The 23,071-nt window shown below is 33.8% G+C and overlaps 2 protein-coding genes and 1 non-coding gene across 3 annotated transcripts; all 3 read right to left on the bottom strand.

Annotated features, from left to right (window-relative positions):
- Positions 1-226: 226 nt before the first annotated feature.
- LOC106416483 (AP-2 complex subunit mu-like) lies at positions 227-3,150 on the bottom strand. Its single transcript, XM_048768461.1, has 13 exons — positions 2,899-3,150; positions 2,621-2,798; positions 2,466-2,556; positions 2,284-2,378; positions 2,096-2,185; positions 1,954-2,002; positions 1,732-1,870; positions 1,535-1,651; positions 1,370-1,460; positions 1,135-1,277; positions 857-971; positions 717-761; positions 227-559 (listed from the first exon to the last, which is right to left on the bottom strand). The coding sequence occupies exons 1-13, from the start codon at positions 2,979-2,981 to the stop codon at positions 479-481; spliced, it is 1,317 nt and encodes a 438-aa protein (XP_048624418.1). The 5' UTR covers positions 2,982-3,150; the 3' UTR covers positions 227-478.
- Positions 3,151-7,072: 3,922 nt separating this feature from the next.
- On the bottom strand, positions 7,073-7,145 carry TRNAC-GCA. Its single transcript has one exon. It is a non-coding gene; the product is annotated as a tRNA-Cys (tRNA).
- Positions 7,146-17,530: 10,385 nt separating this feature from the next.
- LOC125592544 (glutathione S-transferase T3-like) lies at positions 17,531-18,406 on the bottom strand. The gene is made up of 2 exons (XM_048767772.1): positions 18,139-18,406; positions 17,531-18,096 (listed from the first exon to the last, which is right to left on the bottom strand). Exons 1-2 carry the CDS (start codon positions 18,404-18,406, stop codon positions 17,531-17,533), a joined length of 834 nt encoding a protein of 277 aa, XP_048623729.1.
- Between the last annotated feature and the right edge of the window lie 4,665 nt (positions 18,407-23,071).

Genomic DNA, 23,071 nt, shown 5'->3' with positions numbered 1-23,071 from the left:
CACATGTTTAATTGGAAGTCCATTCTCCATCTTGTTATGTAGTTATTTAAAAGTTCTAAAACAATTTATCATATAATACGCTTCTAACACGTAAAATATCCAAAAAGCTTCTAGTCACAAACGAGCGGATCTTCGAGATGGATAAAAGAACGTAATGTAGCCAATAAATTTTTCAATTTCAGTGTAACATTTAAATATTAATTACGAAATTCATTTTGGTTACACATCATAGAATTTATTTAATATATTAGGACCGATTAATATTTCTTTCACAAATACGATCACGCTCAACTACAGCAAATTAATTTCACAAACAGATAAGAGAAAACTAATTCAAAACCAAAGACGTAAGAAATCATATGAACACAAGATACCTCTTATGGCCAAGCAACGAGATATAAACGATATCTAACTCTTCTTTTCAATAAGGAACAAAAGCTAGAAGCCAACGAGCCTCTCAAGTCTGTCATTTTTAAGTTCAGCATCTGATCTCATAAGATCCAGCTTTTGTTATGTATCGAACCCACTCGACCGTGTTGTAACCGCTCTTCTCCCACACCTATAAATCATTCAAGTCCAGGGTAACAATGAAGCAAATGAAGCAAGCCAAAATAACACTAAAAAAAAAAAAAATTGAACTGGATATGGGTTAAAGATTCCAAAACTTAGCTAATCACATTCTTGGTCTCTACAAAAACATAGAAATCAAAGCGTACCTTGAGGAAACGAACTCGCAGACCAGAGGCTGTGAACATTGGCACCTGTAAAGAGAACGAAGCTGAGACGGTTAATTAACATTCACCTCAAACAAACCTGGTTCTATTCAACAATGCCAACAACAGAAGAAAAGATTGACCTGAAACTCCATTTGGATTGGTGGCCTTGTCCAAGATTTCTTCTCTCCCATTGTTGAGATCAACTCAATCTCTGCACTTAGCGTGGACTCTGTTTGTCCTGGAAATTTTCTTATCCTAAAGAGTAAAAGAGAGAAGGTAAATGATTGAATAAAACTATAAATATGATGAATAAAAATTTAACATTCATTCATTCAAAAGAAAAAAAAAAATGATTGATACAATACCACGTACTATAACTATAAATATGCAATAATTATTAAAAGGAAATAAAACTTACTTCCAAACCAAGCAATCGATTGATGGGTTGTATTTAGCGCGACCAGAAGTCACTTGGAAGTTCGTCTTTGCTGTTTGTTTTGGCACTGGGATTTTGACAACGACTCCAAGCGCAAACATTTTAGCACCAAACACACTTTTAACCTGAAAAGACGAAATATGGGAGTGGATTGTAAGAGCGCAAAGATCAATCCGCTTTTTTGGTTAACCTTTGAGAAGGAAAGCTATGTATGTACCTTCACATTTACTTCCATGCGTGTGCGACCAAGTTCTTTAATCGTTGGCAATACACGGAAAGGCAGATTCACACCCTCTGTTATTCGATACCTGAGGACACCATCAACTCAGTAAACTTTAAGTATCAGGAACAATATGCAACAGTAAACATTCCCAAAACTTACTTCATCAGTTCAAATTCACCATCCGGTGGTACAAAGCTAACGGTCTTCTCGGAATTGAATCTTGTCAGGTTCACACACTGGTGAAAAGTGACATCATCAAGCTCAATGGTTTTACCACTGTACACAAAGAGTGAGCTAGGTGAGAACCATGGAAAGTGCTACTAGCTAGTGTGGATCACTGTTTAAACAAAGGCTACCTCTTAGCCGGACGAGATTTCATTTCGGATTCTTTCTCAAGACCAATTTTATCATTCAACCCCAACTTCAAATCAGGCATCCCCGAAAGGAAACATTTCATTAAAACTTTCCCAGTCACATCACACCGAAGAACATTGCCTAACAGTTTCCATAATATGCAAAAAACAATTATACAAAGAAAACAAGGAACAAAGAAAGGTTTTACAAAGGGAACGACTTACCTTTAGAGGACATAAGAAGGTTTACGCTTTCCACAATATCCAGAAACACCTGCAGTAGTGGACAATGCATAATGTCAACACTTAGGCACAGCACAATCTAGCAAACGCAATACACACAGAAAGAAAGAAACACAACTCTGACCTCGTTCTTTTTATAAGAAAGACCCTCTCTTCGCCAGCCAACAGCACCTGTAACTTGCAGCGTTGCGTTCGGAACAGGCTTATCCTTCGGCTGTTTCCATTTTTACACAAAAAAAAAAAGAAACTTATCACTGAAAAACCTACTTCACTAGCAAGCACCGTACACCAAACAGAAGTTCAATCCTTTACCTTTGAAGAAAACGGTGAACGCACACCTTCCTGAGTGATATAAAGCTTCAAAATTTCAGGGGAGAGATTCTGTGGATAGCCAAAGTCCATAATCTCTGCAAATTCCACACGAAATAGTACAAAGATACTACTTGTAGAAAACAGCTTAACCATGAAAGAATCATATATGCGTGCGTACTAACCGTCCAACAATTCATAAATGAGGACAAAGTTATTCTTAATAGCGTCTTCATCAAAAGCGCCGCCAAAGTATGATTTGAACAAAGCAACAGCCTGTAGTACGTGAATCAACATTATTAACTAAACCAAGCATCTAACGCTAAGAATCAATCTTTACCTCAACAACGAATTTGAAGCCACAAGCAACATTAGCATTGCTGCTGACAACAATGACGATGTAGACATTGCTGATTCGCATATAGACGAAGGAGCAGCCACCAATCTGACGCACTGGACAGTTCCCTAGCTCCTTGGTTTGCATTATGTGCGTTCGAAACGCGTCCACCATGTTTCCCCTAATTAATCAAATCAAAAAAATATTAGACAAGAGCTCGAATCCCACAAGCGGTGCAGAGAGAGATCCATGGTGGGAAAGGAAAGGAGAAGGTGTCTCACCCGACGTCGTCTCGGTAGGTGCGATTGATGAGTACATCGCCACGGAGATTGAGAAAGTAGATGGCGGAAGCTGCCACCGGCATCTTCGATCCTAGCGATTCTTAAGCACGGATCGAACAGGCTTCTGTAATATACACACGAGCTGATTTCTGGAGATTTGAGATTATTTTTTTGTTAACGAGATCTCGGTATCGGAGGAAGAATGAGAAATGAGAAATGAGAAATGAGAAATGAGAAAGACGACGACATTGAACAGGTGAAATACGAAAAAGCATTCGACTATTCGTCGTTTCGAAATGGGCCTCGAGAATATAAATGGGCCGTCCTCATTTGTGTCTGTACTATCTTAATTGCTTTTCCTCCCATGACAAAAAAATATAAATTTGTCCGAAAAATTATATTACAGTTTAGTTATGGAAAAAATTACTCTTTGACGTATCTTCAGGAAACCTTTTAACATGTTGACATACTTTCAACATAAGGTGTACTTCTCCTCTATGGATTGACAATAATATCTCTTCTCAACTAAACTTAAAGTTAACTAGAAATTCCTATCCACAGTTTTTCAATTATTTTACTTTCAACTAAATCTAAAACTAAATCAGCGATTCACCGGCTATTACGGCCTCGATTCCAAACGGAAATACAAGTCTTCTCATCCCTTCTACTTGGATCACCACTATCCTTCGACTATGTTCATGATTTTCAATTTCCCAGAGACACCGCCACTTTGCTCCGATCTATAACGATGGAAAATTTCTACTTTCTCTAACTTTTCTATTTTTCTTCTAATGTTATGAACCTTAAATCTAACCGTTTTTATCTCCGTATCTGCTGCTCCTGGCCACATATCCCCTGGGCACATAACCACTTCACCCACTCCAAACCGTGACCACAAAACCTCAATCTCTAACCCATAGATCACTGACCACAACTATATCGATGTCCATACCTCCACCTCTGACCTACTTGATGCTGCCCCGATCATACCTCCTCTGACCATATAACCACTTTAACCACTCCAAATCATAGCCATGTGTTCCCTGACCACAAAACCACTTTACTCACTACAAAACCTGAACACAGAACCTCCACAGCTGACCTACTAATCACCGACCACAACTCTATCTCTGACCAAGATTCCTCCAACCATGATACTCCTTCACATAAACAAGTCATTTCATAAAAGGTTATCTACAACACAGAGGTTTATCTGACCACAAAAGGGCCAAACATTTAATGGATGTTGATGTCCCTTCCCTTTTCATGCTACTTGTTCTTTGTTATACACCAGCCATCAGATTGATCTTAAAATAAAACAATCTAACGGTCTTGTTTGAAGCCCAGAACTCGATAAAGCTGTCACACATTAATGACAAAAATATAAGATGTAACTAGAGTTTCCAAACAAACGAAACTGGTGTGTTTTTAGTCACAAACATTTTTAGCTAGTAAAGGGCAATTTTGTCCTAATAAATCGAAAAAGCAACTCCAAAGTACACTCCAATCAATAAGTATGTCAAAGTGCAAAGACCCAAGCCCAAAGTATGTCAACATGTTAATCTCTCTTAGTTATGTTATTAAAATTTTCAAATTATAAGAAATTAAATCAATGATATAAAACAAGTGTGATGAAGTGTTGATTAATTTTTGTAACATCATAACTCTAAGAGCATTTCCAAAACCTCCCTCATTTTAAAGTTTGGCAAAACTTCAAAAACAAAAAGTTTGAAGGTGTTTTTCTCCAAAAACAAACCTTTATATTAAATTAGGGGGTTGTTCGCGCTTCACGCGGAATATTATTTTATTGTTCTTAAATATGATTTTCTGATGATGTGATTATGTGGTCAGTATTTATTTGTGAAGAACATGTTTTATTATGTTATGTAGTAGTAAGTAATAAGTTAATATACTATGTGTTTGTCTTTTTAATAATGTATAATACTAGTTGTTAGTGATGAAGTGAGTTTATGATGTAAAACATATTGAATTTCAATAGCTTTGTCTTTTAGGCATTTGTTGATTCTAAGATTAACGATGTCAAAATTGTATTTTAATATTTCACATTTTTGAACATTACTCTTTTTAGGTGTGTTTTGCACTCTCCTCCATCTTTTGACCTTGAACCATCACCATCTGTGTATTTTGTTTACCTCTCCGGTGTGCAATGCTTCTCACCATCACTGGGAAAAGACTCACCTATGTGCTCTCATTTTTCCTCACCTTTTTTTTCTGTGAGATTATCTGATATTTGTTATAGATCATGCATATCAGTTCCATGTTGTGGGGTTGTTTTTTACGGCGTTGTATGTTATTTCGGTCAATATTGGTCTTCTTTTTTCTTAGGTTTAAGCTAAAGTTAGAAACTACATTTCGTTGGGTTGGGTCAGAGTTTAGTTGTCATTGATGTTGTTTTCCTCGTCACTGGTTTGCCGTCAATAGTCTCTGCTCGTCTTAGTTTTCAAGCTCGGGTTTTTGGTGATCTAACTTCTATGATTTTTTTCATAGTTCGAGGATGGCTCTACGGTTTGTTGATTTCATTTTGTCTCTTTTTATCTCTTTGGTCTCTCATCTCGTTGTACCTTTCATCGCTGATCACGTCTCTTGTGGCTCTCCCTTTCACCATATTTGCTACTCCAGGTTTAGATAGTGTTTTTCTCTGTGTATGCTTTGTACACTTGGAAGGTTGTTTATGGTCTCAAGCTTCAGCTTTGGTTTCTCGGTGGTTGGCTTCCATTCTCTCCCATCCAGGTTGTTTATCTTCTTCTCATGCATCCTTTGGTGTAGGTGTGCGGAGTTAGTCTTTTGGAGCTTTGATTTCTTCTATTCAGAGTTTTTTGGTTCTTCGCTGGCATGAGTTCCTTGTATGTGCTTGTTTAGTTTGTGAGGTGTTTCTTATCTCTTAGCTGGTGGTTGTATTTTCGGTGCTTTAGACATGCGTCTTTTTGTTTTATGGTGACTTTGTTCTTCCGATGATTATTCTTTCTTTGGTCCGCTTTTTTGGTTTTTTTGCGATGGTGCTTGATCTCGATCCTTTGTGTTTTGAGGATTGTTTTATCTCATATTTTATTTTTTTACCTTTTTCTGAAATCTTCTTGTTCCAGTGAAGACACTTTATGGTAAGATGAGATAGGCTAGTCTTCTTTGTTGATCTTTTTTCAGCTCTAAATATTTATTGAGTTAGTGTTAATATGATATTTTACTTTTTCTCTCTGACTGTGGAAGTTTATGTATAGATTATGTATTGCACTCTAATTTCTTCTTATTAGTTTGGTCATTTTATATTTTTAATAATTAAATAAATATATAATTTGTAAATTAAATAATAGAAAATGGTAAAAAATAATAAAATAAAAAAATTTATGTTATGTTTAGTTGTGAATAAATTAAATATGTAAAATATATTTTTATTATTTTATTTATTTCTTTATTCATCTTGAATTTTAGTTAACAATAAAATAGATTATCAAACTTCATACGATAATAGTTAGTGCGAAATGAATTAGGTAGTCCATGATTAGTAAGTATTTGGCCAAATTGCAATAATCTAAAAAAAAAAGGTCCTAAAATGTAAAAGAAATACACGGATGATACGTATCGCAAAAACCCCTGCCACTTGTCAGAAAGGGGAAAAAACCAACTTTATATATATAAATCTTAAAACTTTTATATTTTACATAATAATTCTTATGTTTAACAATACTTAACTAAAAACATAAGTCTTTTACAATAACTATAAAATATCTAACAAAAGTTTTATAAAACAAAATTAATAAAGAAGATATTATATTATAGTAAAACATTGCATATAAATAAAAACGTAAAACTAAATCATTAAATTTAAATAAATTAGCACTTAAAAAAATGCACGAAAAATTAAAATGTTGTTAACAAATTTTGATTTTATTGTTGTACAAGTATTTGTTGGCTATAATATAATCTTTGTATAATATTTGTTGTAGTGTTAATTATATATTATGTATTAAAAAGGACTAAAAGGATTAAACAAGGAAGTTATAAACTTTATTTGAAACTTACAGTTACGTAAATACAAAGATTAGAAAAGTAAGGAACCGGAATTTTGTGTATAGCTGGTAATTTGCGAGGGTTAATTTATAGAAAGAACATTTTTATAACTAAAAGCAAAATTTCGAAATAAAACAACAAAAGAGTTAGGGCCCAACCGGGGTTCGAACCAGTAACCTATTGATCTGCAGTAAATTGCTCTACCACTGAGCTATGGACCCAAGTTGTTATTTCTTCTTTGTGTATATTATTAATATGTTATTAAAAATCACATTGTAAAATCACAACATTTTTTAATGTGTGATTTTTTTAGTTTGGGACCATTTCCAGAAATCGTGACTTCAAACGAGTATATAGTTTATTTTCCTAATAATAAAATGTATTCCATAATGAATATTTTTTGTATCTATAAACAATTAGCTAGGTACTCAAATTAACACCGTTCCTATGGTATTCGTTCTCTCTTGGTAGTTCGCCTCTAGCTCTTGGATTTTCTTGTGCTTCAAGACGACCGACTGGTACGCATGATTGTCATCAGAGCAGTCTTCTCTGATTTCATACGAACTATTCTTCTTATTATCCTCTTTTGATTTCATATTAATCTCTTTAACGTTGCGTAAATCCAGTTTTTGAAATTATTAATCATGGAGTTTCAATTTTGGATGTGCATGGAGAGAATCCAGTGAGGATGATTCACTTCACCTCTTCAATATCGCCAATGCTAAGAGCACCTCCAATGGATGGTGTTAAGGAGTAGTTCTTTAAAAAAAAGTTCAAAACATAAATCAAAAAGAAATAAAAGGCTAAGCACATGTTATTAAAATAAAGTTTTTAGAATTGGTAATAACCTCTAAAGTGTCATTTTCTTATTGGCTCATTTTGTGTGTATATCTTTTTCTCCATTGCCTTTCTCTTTCTTTGTTGTCTCTTTCTCTCTTAAAAACTTCAAAAAAGTTCTACCATTGGACATGATAAATTACAAGGAGTTCTAAACTTCACAAATTACAAAATTTACAATTAATTTAATCATTAGAATCCATGATGAGTTCTAACCAATTGGAGATGGTCTATGTTTGTTTCTTCCTCCATTTTTGATTTACTGTTGATCCCATCATGTTCTAGCTAGAGAAACTATATTTTGATTTAGGAATTGAGAAGAATATATTTTGGGATAAGTATGATATGGATATATGGACACATGATCTGAAAGTTTGTATCCATGTTTGGTTAAAACGTAGACAGCTCAATATCTTAATCTCTAAATTATAAAATACAAACATCATTTTGTAATGGACGTCATTAATTTCTAAACTACATGTTCCATATCTTATTGTTTATGTTGATATAAAAAAAAAGAATCAGCAGCAAAATGCAAACCTACTTGATAAGATACAAAACTGAATCCCTTATCATGTAGTATAAAACTTCAAAACACAGCTCGAATAAGAAGAGTTTATACAGAAATCACATTAATAAGACGTAATAACCCATGAAAAGTCCACTAAAGCCTCAATCTTAAATTCACGTAAGCACCTTTGGGCACTGCAGAGCTGGCAACATAGGCTCTGGCAAATAGTCTGGAAAGAAAGGATGTTCATTAGGACTCTGGAACCTACGAACCTATTCATCAAGTTTCAATTTCTCCGGTAAGAATCAATAATCTTGAGATACCATTAGGGATATTATGTTATGTTACCTTAGCAGGAAGCTTCTCAGTGCCTTTGACCATGTACTGAACCAAAGAGCCGCGCGTACTTTAGAAAATTTTGACGTCCATTACAGATGTTTGTATTTTAAAATGTCATTTAAACCGCATGTTTGTATGTAAGGTAATGAAATAGCAAGGCCGTACATAGTTTAATGATGTGTTGATTATGTTGGAGAAAATGTGAATCGGGTTTGGTGTTTGCAGGATGGATTGCACGTCAGCTTTATGAGGCATACAGAGCGTAATAAACCATTGATGACAGTTCAAAAAAAAAAGATAAACCATTGATGAGGTGCAATAAGCTTTATTTTTGATAGAAGGCGTTAAGGTGTAACAAGTTTGAAAAGAAAGTTTTGGAAAAAAAATCAATCTTTAGAGCCTAATACCATGATTAACCCAATCTCTTAACTGAGATTCTTAGTTTCGGTTAGGAGACAATTCTTAGTTTTTCTTAGATTTAAACTAAGAAAAACTAAGAGTCGTCTCTTAAATAAGAGATATAAGAGCTGTCTCTTAAATAAGATATATAAAAGCCATCTCTTAATCGAAAAATGTAAAAAAAAAAAAAAAATGTCAAATCATGAATTAAGAACCCCGACTAAAAGACTGTAGTTAATCATCCTTTTAGAGTCATCCATGCTTATGCACGGGTCAAAGTCTACTTTAGATTAAATCACATTATAAATGTTATATACAATATATGGTCCCCTATCATTCCTTTTTCTAAAAAAATGATTTCTACGTAGAATCATAGCTATCAACTTATCACTTGCACAAAATGTTTTGTTTTAAGATTAGTGACGTCAAGAAAAAATGATCTTTAGATAGGGTGGTTCATTTAATCATTTTTGTAGAAAAGAGAGATCGTTACATATATATAATTAAGGATGGCAATAACACATATCCCTGACGGGATGTGGTAGCTCGTTTGGTAAGGACCTTGGGGGCCAATTGTCATGCTCCCGGTTCGACGCCATGCGGAGGAGAACTGCCCATCTTGTCATCAAATGCAGTATTGGGTGTTGAGCCTTGTCTCCAGCCCAGGTATAGCCCTCCCGGGTGAAGTGGACCGTTGTCTAACCAGGCCCAGGGAATGACCCACGTAAGTGGGGAACCCTGGATTATCAAAAAAAAAATAAAAAAAAATAACACATATTCCTACTGAATAAAGTCCATAGAGAAAACAAAATACAGCATCAGATACGTAACAATAAACATCAGGTAATAACCCGCGCGTTGCGCGGAATATGATTATTAGTTTCGTTATTTTTTAATAAGGAGATATTAATCTGTTTAATCTGGATATCGGTTCGGTTTTAGGTTATTTTTCGGTTTTTAATCTCCTAAAATATAACTATCATTTTAAATCAGTATTTATTTGGTTTGTTTGGTTAAAATGTTTGATGTTTTTTTTATGTGATAATCAAAAAGTACTATTATTTGTTTGTTTTCATGTTATGAATCTTAGATAGTCGTGATGTCGAACCAATAGTTTTATATTATAGTTCCTAAACGGATAACAGTTAAAAAAAAAAATTATTAAGACAAATCATTTTACTACAATTTGGTTGATAGTGAAAGAAGCATTAATAAAAAGAATTTTTTAACTTTAAAAAAAATTAGATATTTCAGTTGTGGTAAATATTTAGTTAAAAGGTGCTCACGTCAATGTGCACATGTATGTGTACGTAAAAGTATATAAAGATGGTTGATAAATATATAAAGATACTGTTAACTAATATTAAATGACATTTTTTCAAAATAATACATGAAAAATAAAAATTTTAAAATGAAATTATTTAAAAACAAAAATATCATAAAATTTATATAAACTATAATATATAACTTATATATAATTCTTTAAATATATGTATATATATATATATATATATGCATATAACAGATCAAATTGGATATCCGTTCCTATAAATATTGATATTTGTGATTTGCTTCTATTTTTTTTTACGAATATTGCATTTTAGTATTTGATTTGCTTTGTAGAGTAACAGATATCCGGATTTTTCCGTTCGAATCAAAACGGATAACAAATCAAATCAAAATTTATGAATAATTTGTCCAGCTCTATTCGTAAACAGTAAAAATAACGTAAAGAAGAAGAACCATGCATGTGAGTTTTATATTAAAAAACGTAAAGTACATAGTGTGAACATATTTATGTAGAGTTTGTCTGAAAAGCTCTCTGCATGTGACATGTATCCATTTTAGTGTGAACACATTTATTACAATGTTTCTACACGTGACATGTGTCCAGTTTAGTGTGAACGTATTTATTACAATACTTTTCCTTTAGTATATAAGAGATTAATATAACAAAACCATAAAAATAAAAGTAATAAAATGAAAGAATAATAGAACAACTAATTAACCATACCATATAGACCAATGCTAAAGGTTTGAAGACTCAAACGTTAAAAGGCGTTTTTGTCTTACAAAAGTGACTTCAATATTAGTCCATCTAGGGGAAGTTTGAGTATCTCCAATAATCAATTTGCAAAGATTCATCCATGTTCTGGTCTACATTGGTATGCAACGTACTCGCTGGAAAACCCACGTTATTATTACCAATAACCTGGGAATCAATATCTCGAAAGTACTCAGCTGCAACATCTTGCATTTAAGGATAGTCCTACAAAGAAAATCAAACCGGTATTAGCTAAACAAAGCCCTGCTATGGTTTAGCTATGGTCAATATAGAATTGTATAGTATATACTTTTGAAGAATCAAGAATGAAATCAGGTGAAATCCAAATGCTGGAAGAGTCGTTTTCAGTAGAAACCGGATTGCCAAATGAGTGAAAAGGCATCGTTACATCACAACTAGGTGAAGTCACTAGACTCGAATAACCTGAACTTTCTCCTGATCCAAGTGTTTGTTCATTTACATTTCTTTTCGAATTAGTCTTGAGCTCACTCTTCTTATCCACACGGCATAACACAATGTGATTAAACATATTGAATTCTCATCAAGATTAGAAACAAATAAAACATTATATAATTTGATCAAAAATGTAAAGTTCTTATAACCTTGTAACTATATAATCCTTGTTCTGAATACTCATCAGTCGATATTCGTGCATGGGCCAAATGGTTCGATATACTGTAATAACATATTGAATCTTCTTTTATAGTTTCAATATTTTTGTATTATCACAAGGAAGAAGGAATCAAATTAGTTATTTGCAGTCTTGTTTTCTCTTTCCCTCAAATGATTTGAACTTTCTCAAAGATGCACAAAAGTAAACAAACACTCCAGTTACTCTCTTACACGCATACACATACATTTCAGCAACTGTCTGAAAAAACCAATAAATATTTGGACCGTCGGCTATTCTGTCGCTTGGCATCATAGGCTGCGCCATCACTGCGCATATCTTGAGCATCTGTCTCCATTCCGAGCTTGGAGAGCGCTAATTATGGTATGCACACCTGAGCTGTTGTGACGGACCAAATGCACTCCTGGGCCAGATGCTCTACTAGAGCCAGACCGGATGTCCGTGCTGGAGGCCAGACGCTCAACTAGAGAAAATGTCCGTCACCAAATGTCCAATCCCTCGCTTAGTATGATATTGTCCACTTTGGGCCTAAGCCCTCACGGATTTGTTTTTGGGTTGTTACTCCCAAAAGGCCTCATACTAAATGAAATTGGACCAGCTATATATATTAGATTTTATTTTGTCTAATATCCAATGTGGGACTTGGATTGCCTTTTTTATTTATTCTGACAATCCTCCCCTCAAACCAAGGACCACAAAACCTTGGCTCTGATACCAATCTGTTGTGACGGACCAGATGGCATTCCTGGGCCAGATGCTCTACTAGAGCCAGACCGGATGCCCGTGCTGGAGGCCAGACGCTCAACTAGAGCAGACGTCCGTCACCAGATGTCCAATCCCTCGCTTAGTATGATATTGTCCGCTTTGGACTTAAGTCCTCACGGATTTGTTTTTGGGTCGTTACTCCCAAAAGGTCTCATACTAAGTGAAATTGGACCAGCTATATATATTAAACTTTATTTTGTCTAATATCCAATGTGAAACTTGGATTGCCTTTTTTATTTATTCTGACATGAGCCTGCATTGCATCTCTTAATGCAAGCTCCTGTTGGTCTGTCACTAAGTAGGAGAAAGAACGTCTGGTGCATTTTCTGCACCTTCCTCATCTTTGTAACCAGTTTTAAGCAAGCCCATTAATACATGCAACATAAGCAACAAAAGTGAAACCAAAATAAACATTTTGGATTATATGATATTCAAGATATTGTCAGTTTCAGGAATGTTTTTTTTTTCCAAACCTCTTTCTTCTTAATTTTGCAGTGGTGCCACTGCAGAGAGAAGAAACTTGGTGTCAGGTCGATCCTTTGCCTCTGATTGAAGGCATTTTGAAGCAAGGTCAACTAGTTTACTCGCATCATCATTCTCATATTGCCGAGAGATGAATCCATCAATAGCAATGCGTTCTTCCCCCTTATTATATCAAGAGCCTAAATATGAACATCATAAACTAATTTAAATAAGAAACCATACAGAAAATGCTAAGCCAATTGACAAAAAGATACTGTGCATAAGTGAGAGGCACGGCACATACATAGGTAGGTGGAATGTGTTTTCCGCTTAAAAGATCTAAATGCATAGTTCCATAAACTGAAGATCACCCTTCCAGGAATGAGTCTGCCTGCAAAAAGAGCAGATCTTCAAATAAAGAATTGGTTTGTCTTGGAGTGAGATTCACAAGTCAAGAATGTTGTTGTTACCTGTCCGTAAAGACTCAGGTGGAGTGTACTATAGCTTTTACCATCCCTACTGTTCTCCATAAGACCAAAAGTAGATAGACGAGGATCACCTTCCTCGTCAAAGAGGATTATGTACGCATAGATCTTTTTCGTTGTTGCAGTGCTTGTGCAATAGGGTCCGCGATTCAAACAGGAATTTTCCATGGAAGTGGCTGCGTTTCCCTGCAAACAAACATAGAAAGAAGAGGGCATATACTCTGCTACCAACAATCTCTCATCTCCTTACGCGCAACAACCAATCAAACTGACAAATCTCTTGTTCCTAATTAGCATGAAGCTCGATCATCATATCATGCATTTTTTTATACATTATGGATGCAAATATTTTTTTTAACTTTGAAAATATAATGACCTGTTCATTGTATCTTTTATATAACATTGTATTATATGTTTTGTGTATTACCAACAGTTTAGCAAAACTACAACTATCTTCGTAATAGTTATTTTTTTGGGGTACAATTCGTAATAGTTATTGTCCTAGCTTCATAAGACAAATTAAAAATTCATAAAGCTAAAACTTATATAATTAACATAATTCTTTCCAAACATGTGCTCTATAAATAAAGTGATGTGCAATTAAATAAATTTTTATCTTTCTCTAAAACTAAGTTACAAAAAAAACCTCCATACTCTACAAAATAAAAGAGCAAAGCGACATCAATCAAAACTGGTTCTTCAAAGAGTTTCAGTTCAACTCCAGTAACGGCCATATGGGACTACGAGAATGCAAAACTTACTAATGAGTATGATATCAATGATCTTACAAAAATTTGGAAGAGAAGAGCTACCTGCCGTTGGTGCACCCAAATTTATCTTCCTCTTGGTATCAAATTCGTAAGGATCCAAAGAGAAAACATTCAATGTCAAGCTAATAAAAAGCAAGATGACTGTTACAAGTTCGTCGTAGTGGGTGAAAATAGCAATCAAAAAAAAAAATCTCAATTTAATGTTTTTCAATTGTTTTTTTAGCTTTCTCAATTGTGTTTTTCTTTTTTCTTTTTTCTTTTTTGGCAGAAAAATTATAAGAACAACAGATATTAATGACATACACGTGACTATCGAAAATACTCGATCAACATGAAAATTTATTAGATATATTGCTTGTATGTCAGTTAAATCTGTTGTTCTCATAATTTTATTCTGACAATAAGGTAGAACAAACTTGAGAAAGCTAAAAAGTCAATTGAAAAACACTAAATTGGGAATTCTTTTAACATCGATTGCTATTTTTATCCCATACAACAACTTATAACAGTCATTTGTTTTTTCTTTAGCTTGACATCTAATGTTTTCTATTTGAATGCTTGAAAATTTGATAACAGAAAAAAAAAAAAAGTCTGATAGTACCAACATCAATTAGTTCTTCCAAATAAAATTTGGATCTTGTTGCTTCAGAGCGATGTTGATGTTTTTTAAGATGGTTGGTATCACAATTGTTAGGAAGTCTTGCATTCTCAGATCCCATATAGCAGTGACTAGAGTTGTACTAGAACTTTTTGAAGAACTAGTTTTGCTTTATGTCACTTAGAGCATGTTTACTTGATCTTTAAGTGTGTTTCTTAGTGATTATTTAATATTTTAATTGTATTTAGGGGGGGTTAAAAACCATAGTTAAGAAACTTCTATTTGGAGCGGTCCAATGAGAGTTTCTTAATTAGGGGTTCTTAAGAATTTTTTTTTTAAAGATAAAAATTATTTATTAATTCAAACATATTAAAAGATAATATCTAAAACATAGATTTTTTTTTAAAAAAAACATAAAAATAAAGACTAGTACAATAATCGAGAATAATTTGGAAAAACATCCGAGCTCAGTAGTTGTCTCCCTCACTTCCAAATTTATGCCATATATGTTCAACCAAATCAGCTTTGAGCTGTTGATGCATTTGTCTATCATGAATTCTTGTTCGAACACCCATCATATTGGTGATATTTGAAGGGATATCTGTAGAATACGTGAGATCGACATGTGAAGTTCCAGTGTCTTCTCCTTGTTGGAACTCCGAAACATCAAAATGAATGTATCCATCTCGTTCGTCTTCTACTATCATATTATGGAGTATGATACATGCTCTCATAATCTTCCCAATTTTGCCTTTATCCAAAAAAAATGCTGGATTTTTAACAATGGCAAATCGAGCTTGCAAGACCCCAAAAGCACGCTCGACATCTTTTCGGACATCTTCTTGATGTTGAGCAAATAAAGCCGCTTTCGGACCTTGTGGCATTGGAATAGATTGGATAAAAGTTACCTATTTCGGATAAATACCATCAGTGAGATAGTAAGCCAAATGATACTCTCTTCCATTGACAGAGAAAGTAACTTGCGGAGCTTGACCTTTTATTATGTCATCAAAAACAGGTGAGCGATCAAGAACATTGATATCATTCTAGAGGTCCAAAAAACGCATGCCATATCCATAAATCATACGAAGCAACCGCCTCTAACACTCCCAATGCATACAATCGATGCTCCCTATCATCCCGGGAAAGCCACATTGCTCACCAATATAAAGTAGAAGTTGAAGATCAGCCGGTGTTGGTCTTCTTAGGTACTCATCGCCGAATAAATATATTATTCCTTCCACAAAATGTTCCACACATAACCGAGCTGTCGTTGCACCTAGTCGAAGGTATTCGTCAACAGCATCAGCCGCAGAACCATAGGCCAATACACGAATGGCTGCTGTACACTTCTGAAGTGGCGAGAGACTAAGCCTTCCGAGAGCATCTTTCTTTTGTCGAAAGTATTCAACTTCATTGGAAAGTCGATCAACAATACGCATGAACAATGACTTGTTCATTCTAAATCGTCGTCGGAATAGATTATCAGGATATGTCGGAGTTTCACTGAAATAATCATTCCATAAACGTAGATCGCCTTCTTCACGCTTTCTTTCGATATGAACTCGTTTTTTTCTTCTATTTATTTCGACTTCTTGATCACCATAATTAATGGCCAAATTCTCCATTGTTTGATCAAAATATTGATCAAAATAATCATCAAAACTTTCATCATCTACTCCCTCAAAAGTGTTATGAGAAGAAGAAGCCGTAGAACTTATATTCTTAATTGAGACTGTTTTAAAAAGGGTTTGTGTTTGCGTTTTGTAGAAAGGGTTTGTGTTTTGTAAAAAGGGTTTGTAGAAAGGGTACGGTTTGTGTTTTACGTTTTGTAGAAAGGGTTTGTGGTGATCAAGGAGATTAGAAGAAGAAAGAAAGGGTTTGTGTGATGCGAAGAAGAGTTTGGATTTGTGGTGATCAATAATATCTTGGCTTTGTGGTAATCAAGGAGATTAGAAGAAGAGAGAAAGAGGGATATGAGTTTTGATGACTTGATATGAGTTTTGATGACTTGATATGAGCAATGAGATGATTTATATAGAGCAAGAGAGATATGAGTTTTGATGACTTGATACAATGAGTTTGACAAACACCATCTCGTGACACAAAAAACACAAACACTCTTTGTCTTCTTTATACAAAACAATCTCGTGACAAAACATACAACACATACAAAACCATATCGTGACAAAACCATCTCAGGCACGCATATACACCACCATCTCGTGACCTCTCTTGCAAATCCTACAATAACTCCCGTGACCTCTCTAGCTAATCCGACATCAAATCTCGTGACTGCTCTTGAGTAACGACACCATCTCGTGACCTCTCTTGCTCGTATAACCGAGACCAAGTCTTCTGACTTCTTTGTCTCATAACTGCACATAAACAAATATAACATTTCACTTAACATTTCACATATAACTTTTTAATAAAACAGAAAGCTCACATAAAAAACTTGAAACATACATTAAACAGAACAGCTAACGGAAACAGCTAACAACTTTTTAATAAAACAGAAAGCTCACATAACTTTTTAATAAAACAGAACAGCTAACAAAACAGATCACATAATATAACATAAACTTGAAACATACATTATGAAACTTGAAATTAGAGGATTAAACATAGAGACTGTCAAGGATTAAACATACAGAAGATGAAATTAAACATAGATAGGATTTAAACATGAGTTCACACTAAAGATTCAACATCTCTGTAATTAAATTCTTCTTTAGAGCATCTTAAAATTCAGAAAGTGGCTCATTTTTGGAGATGAGACTGTCAAGCAATCCCATCTTCTTAAGTCTCTCTTTAACGGCCAAATCTTTCTCCTTAATAGACCACATGGTCTTAAAGTGAGCTGCTCCTTTCCCTGCCTCCTGATCTGGTATACTTCTCTTTCCAGTTGCTCCTTTCGCTGCCTTAACTCCATGAGGACGTGGAGATGCTTGATCACCGAGAGAGGAAGTTGCTTGAGAGCTTTCTGATTGTGCTCCACCATCACACTTTCTCTTCTTACCGGTTCCATCAATCTTGCTACAAGCAGCTTCACACCATTTCTGGTCGTTCCTCAACTCCTCCCACGCATGGTGAAGGTTGAATTTGATCTTATGATCGTTGTAGAAGATTTCTTGTGCCAGTTTAACAGTATCAGCCTCATTCTGACCACTTGTTTTCTGTCTTGTTGCAGCCGCATAGCATCCACAAAACTTGCAAACAAGATCGTTCAGTTTCTGCCACCTTTGCTTACACTGAATGGGCTCTCGCTTATCACCTCTTTTCACCTTTGGACTAGCTCCATAGTAATCTGCAATGCGTTTCTAGAAAGCTCCTGCTTTCTGCTCATTGCCCACAACAGGGTCCTTGCTGGTGTTTAACCAAGTGCTAATGAACACTAGATCATCCGAGAGACTCCATTTCTTTCTTTCTTTGCGCTGTGTAGGAGAGACTTCACAGAAGCTAGACGTTGCAGTTGCTTGAGTACTGAACAGAGGGAGTTGTGATGATCCGATATCCCCATCGAGTGAAAAACTCGCATAAGGAAAGGGAGTGTCTTGTTGACTGTTCAACAGATCAACAAAATTGGAGGGTTGAGTATTTGGATCCGTAGAATCCATATACTAGAATGAAAGAGAAAAGAGAAAGCAGAAGCAATGTGTTTGAAGAAAGAGAGAAAGAGATTGTGTAAGAAGATGAAAAGAAAGAAAGAAAGCATACGGTTTTAATAGGATCTTTGAGTTGAGTTGAGTTGAATAGAGATGAGAAAGATATGTATCTAACTTATTTATTACCTAAGCAGACAAGCATTCATCACAACCATACATCACAACCATTCATCACACGAATATTCGCTAACCACAACCTAACAAGCATTTATTAACCTAACTACTATCCACACTAAATCAATTAAGAAAAAAAAAATTGAAACTGATATCAATTCTTGCAAACTTACCGAGACTCAAGAAGTGGTTGACTGTCGACCTCAACCCTGTCGGCTTGTTCACATCGCCCTCAACCCTGTCAAAATTATCAACACAAGAAGACTAAAACATCACTTAAAAGACTCACACTTCCCTCTCGAGATGAACTTAAAGAACATGACTACAAAAGAGTTAGTTTGTTACCATTATATCTGGTAGAGACGAAGCCAATACATAAAGATGTTCCTTGTCGTCCTGTTGAATTGAAAACGATCATTAAAACAAAGTATACACATATATAACCAGTAAACACAGAAAGAGTAAAAGCTAAAGGATCGTTGATCCAAGTCAGAATGCAAAACTAACAAAAAACTTTTCTTTTCTTCTTTCCTTGGAAACTAAATGATGAAACGAGAGAGATTGATTCGGTATTAATGCAAAATCAGTAGATTACGTCAAGAGCAAAAACAGAACCGAACTGTTTTGGTTTTGCTTGTGAAGAAGAGAAACTGAAACATCACTTACGACCGAGGAGACGCCGCGAGGAGAGAGAGTCATCGTCCTTTTTGAGGAAACTCGATCGGTGGTGGGTTTCGATGCTTCCTCTGTCACGGAGAAGAGGAGAAGACGAGAGCGAAGACGGAGGATCGGTGGTGGAGGATTGTTGGTGGTTTCGATCGGTATCGATCATTTCTCAGTCGTGATGGAGAACACGAAGAGAAACACAGAGATGAAGAAGAGAAAAGAAATATGATTTTGGTGAAAAGAAAATAGAACAAAAAATATACTTTGCCTAAAATGGTGACACGTGGGTTGAAAAACTCCCTAATAATTGGTTACAAAAGTCACCCATTAAGGATCGATAATCTATCTTTTCCTTTATTTTGATTTAATTAAATATCCTTAAAACACTAAGAAACCCATTAAGGATTACCGATAATCATGGTCTTATCTCATTGTTTTTGTTCTGTAAAGGATAAAAGTATTTTTTTTGTAATGTAATTTTATTCGATTGCACATCACTTATTTATAATCAAATGCTTGCTTCCGTCAGCAAGTGCTTCTTTTTGGAAAAGATTATATTTATTATGTAAGTTTTAGCTTTAGGAATTGCTCATTTTAATTTGTTTCTATGAAGCTATGACATATATCAAATTATCAATTATTACGAAGATATATGTAGTTTTATTATGCTGTGTGTAATACATACAACATATATACATTGTTCAATATACAAAATACGATGAAAAGTTATATTTCCAAAACTTTAAAAATTATTTGAATCAGTAATATATAAAAAAAATTCATGATATGATGATCGAGCCTAATGCTTATTATGGTCATGATAAATCTTACGGTTTTCATTGTTGCAGATCAAGTGCTTGTGCAATATGGTCTAAAAGAACACGCATTCCCATGGACGCCGCTGCTTTTCCCTTGCAAACAAACATAAAGGAGAGAGTAAACATCTAAAGAATATTATAAAAGGGATCTTGTAAGAGAAATAATCAAATCAAACTGACTATTCTCTTGTTCGTAAGCTTCCCAACACCGGTTGCTTCCACCTCATTTCACAAGTCAACCAATGTCAACACAAAAACAGTATTCCCATTATTTGCTAAAAGAAAGGCAACTAGGCCCAAAATATAGCGGTGAAAAACGAAGTGATTTTGTCACATGTCTTTTATACAATCATTTCCTAAATTATATTTGCGAAGTGATTTTGCCACGTGTTCTTTATACAATCAATTTCACAAAACAAATATAACATGACTACTGAAATTGATGACATGTCTTATACCTTAATATGATATGGATAATTGCATTTAATGTTAATTTATATTTTTGGTAAACTTTTTAAAATATGGTAATAACTCATATATTACATTTAATGTCAATTTATATTTTTGGAAATTTTTTAGAATATGAGAATAACTCATAAATCATCATTAAAATAAATATATTAAAATACTGTATTATAATTTCGAAATTTAATTATATATTTTTAAATTATACAATTTTATCATTAAAATTTTCAAAAATATATACAATTTTTTTAGAAAATTATAAAAATTTAATCGTAAAATCATTATTTTAATTAAAATAAATAGATAGAAAAATCTATTTAAGATTATAATTTCAAATATATACATGCATATTCTTAAATATAATTTTTATGTTTAATTAAATCAAATTTGTATTAAAATATTGATACGAAAAATAAAATTTACAATATTAATAAAATTTTATTTTAAAATATAATTTATATTTATCAACTAAAAAATATTTTAAATTTTTTTACTGCAGGAAGACACCTAATTAATCTAAAAAACATGAGTTCAAATTCGAAAAGATTGAAAGTTGAAACTTTCCAACTTTTGTTTTGCTTTAAGTCTTAAAAAAATTAAAACCCACAAATTAGAACAAACCCATTACTCAAAAAAAGAATGCAAATTTACTTACTAAAAGTTCATTGAATCTGAGAGATGAGTACCTGATTCTTTTTTTTCTGGAGCTGATGGATCATCAGAAGAAGGTATATTAGCTGTTTTGGAATGCAAGCAACCCATTTTCTCTCTTTTTTTTAGTTTTCTCCACAAAGATCAGAACTTTGGATGGAAAAAAAGAAAATGGAAGATGATTGCTGAAGTTGAGAGATTTTTCTTCCCTCTGGAGGTAACAACGATGGTGGGATTTGATTTTATCGGATGCGGTGCAAATCATTAATTTATTAAAATCTATAGATTAGCATTATTACAAGTACAACCATGATAGTTTATTAATTTTAAGAAAATATTAACTTATTAAATTAATTAAATTGGAGATATATTTGTAACTAAAATTAAAATTTTCTTAATTTATCAGAAATATTAGTTTACAAAATATAAATATTCTACTATAGTTTACCTTTTTAACAAAAGAAAGTGTACACTCTATACTGATGTAATTTCTAATTAAAGCCCTGAATGTCTGATTCCTTCACACTTTAACAGCTTCGAAACCTGAGCATTACGTAAAAATCTGAAAATTTGTAAATACAGGGTCTAAATTGTATAAACTTGTAATTCTAATGTATAATTGGTACTTTACAATAGTTCTAGTCTAAAAAGAAAAGTTAAATAAAAAAGAGCTAATTGGGTAAAAAACAAAAAAAAATGACTAAATTAGCTAAGTATCCACACATAAAAAGTTATGCATACGTGTCACAATAAACAGTTTGAGAAAGACGAAAATAACCTTGTAGCTTGGCGACTTTCGGATAGAAGAGAGGTAGGCATAGTAACTGACACATCTGACACAATATATCCTACAAGATTTCTTTAAGATTTTACTAGATTTGATAATCTTTTAAAGATTATTTTATATTTTAAACATACAACAAAAGAAAATAATTTTTTTTCATAAACAATCATCGTCCTCCTACCTTTCTCTGTCATCGTCTTCTTCCTTTTTTTTATCTCAATCTTCATCGTCAAGATTTTCTTCATCATCCTAATGAATGTACAAACCCAAGAAGATATGTTTCACCATCATAATCTTGTCCCAACAAACATAATCGAGAAATTGAAACCATACAAATATTAAATCACCGAGCTAGAACTATCAATCAAAACTTTGGAAGGGGAAACGATGTGGGGGAGGGGGGACAGTTAAGAACAAAGCCAAGAAGGTAATCCTTTTCGCTAGTGTTAAATATTTAGTTGGATGTGTAAATATAATAGTAGCCAGATAACAATTTTGTTAGACCAACTACAACATATATTAGTTGGACAATAGTTTTAGCAATTTACCTATGTATATCTATTGGTGATTGGGGTTGCATTACATACATGGCGAATGATAATTAGTAGTGTCTGTGGCGGGTGCGATTGGTATGTATTATCTAAGTAATACAATTGGACAGTTAATAAAAAAGATATCCATGTAAATATACATTTAGAAGGAAAATATTGTTATGCATTATTTTCCTAAATAAGCTTAGATATTGTAACATATGTTCATTACATTTCTATTTCTTATTATTTGTAGGGATTGGACTGAAGAACTTCCAAACTACAGCCGTCTACTAATGCCAATCCACCCATGTTTATCGCCTATGTTTTCGGATCATGGAAGACGGTTATTGTAAGATATAACTCGGGTTCAGTTTGTTTTTGAAAGGCTAAACCTTTTGTAACGGTTGATAGTGTTCGGACGCCGTTGTTTTCTTGGGTTTGAGAAGATTGTTATCTGAAATTTTAGTGTGGTTAAGGCTTGTTTTGCATGGTTAAACTTCATTGTAACTGTGTATGTAACAAATTAACTTAATATGTAGAAGTTTTGCTGTTTTACAATCACAAAATCTTTAAGCCCTATATCGTA

This window comes from Brassica napus, chromosome C9 (genome assembly GCF_020379485.1).
Source record: "Brassica napus cultivar Da-Ae chromosome C9, Da-Ae, whole genome shotgun sequence".
Classification (NCBI taxonomy): domain Eukaryota; kingdom Viridiplantae; phylum Streptophyta; class Magnoliopsida; order Brassicales; family Brassicaceae; genus Brassica; species Brassica napus.
Note: the sequence above shows the minus strand (reverse complement) of the source record. Positions and strands in the feature narration are given on the sequence as shown.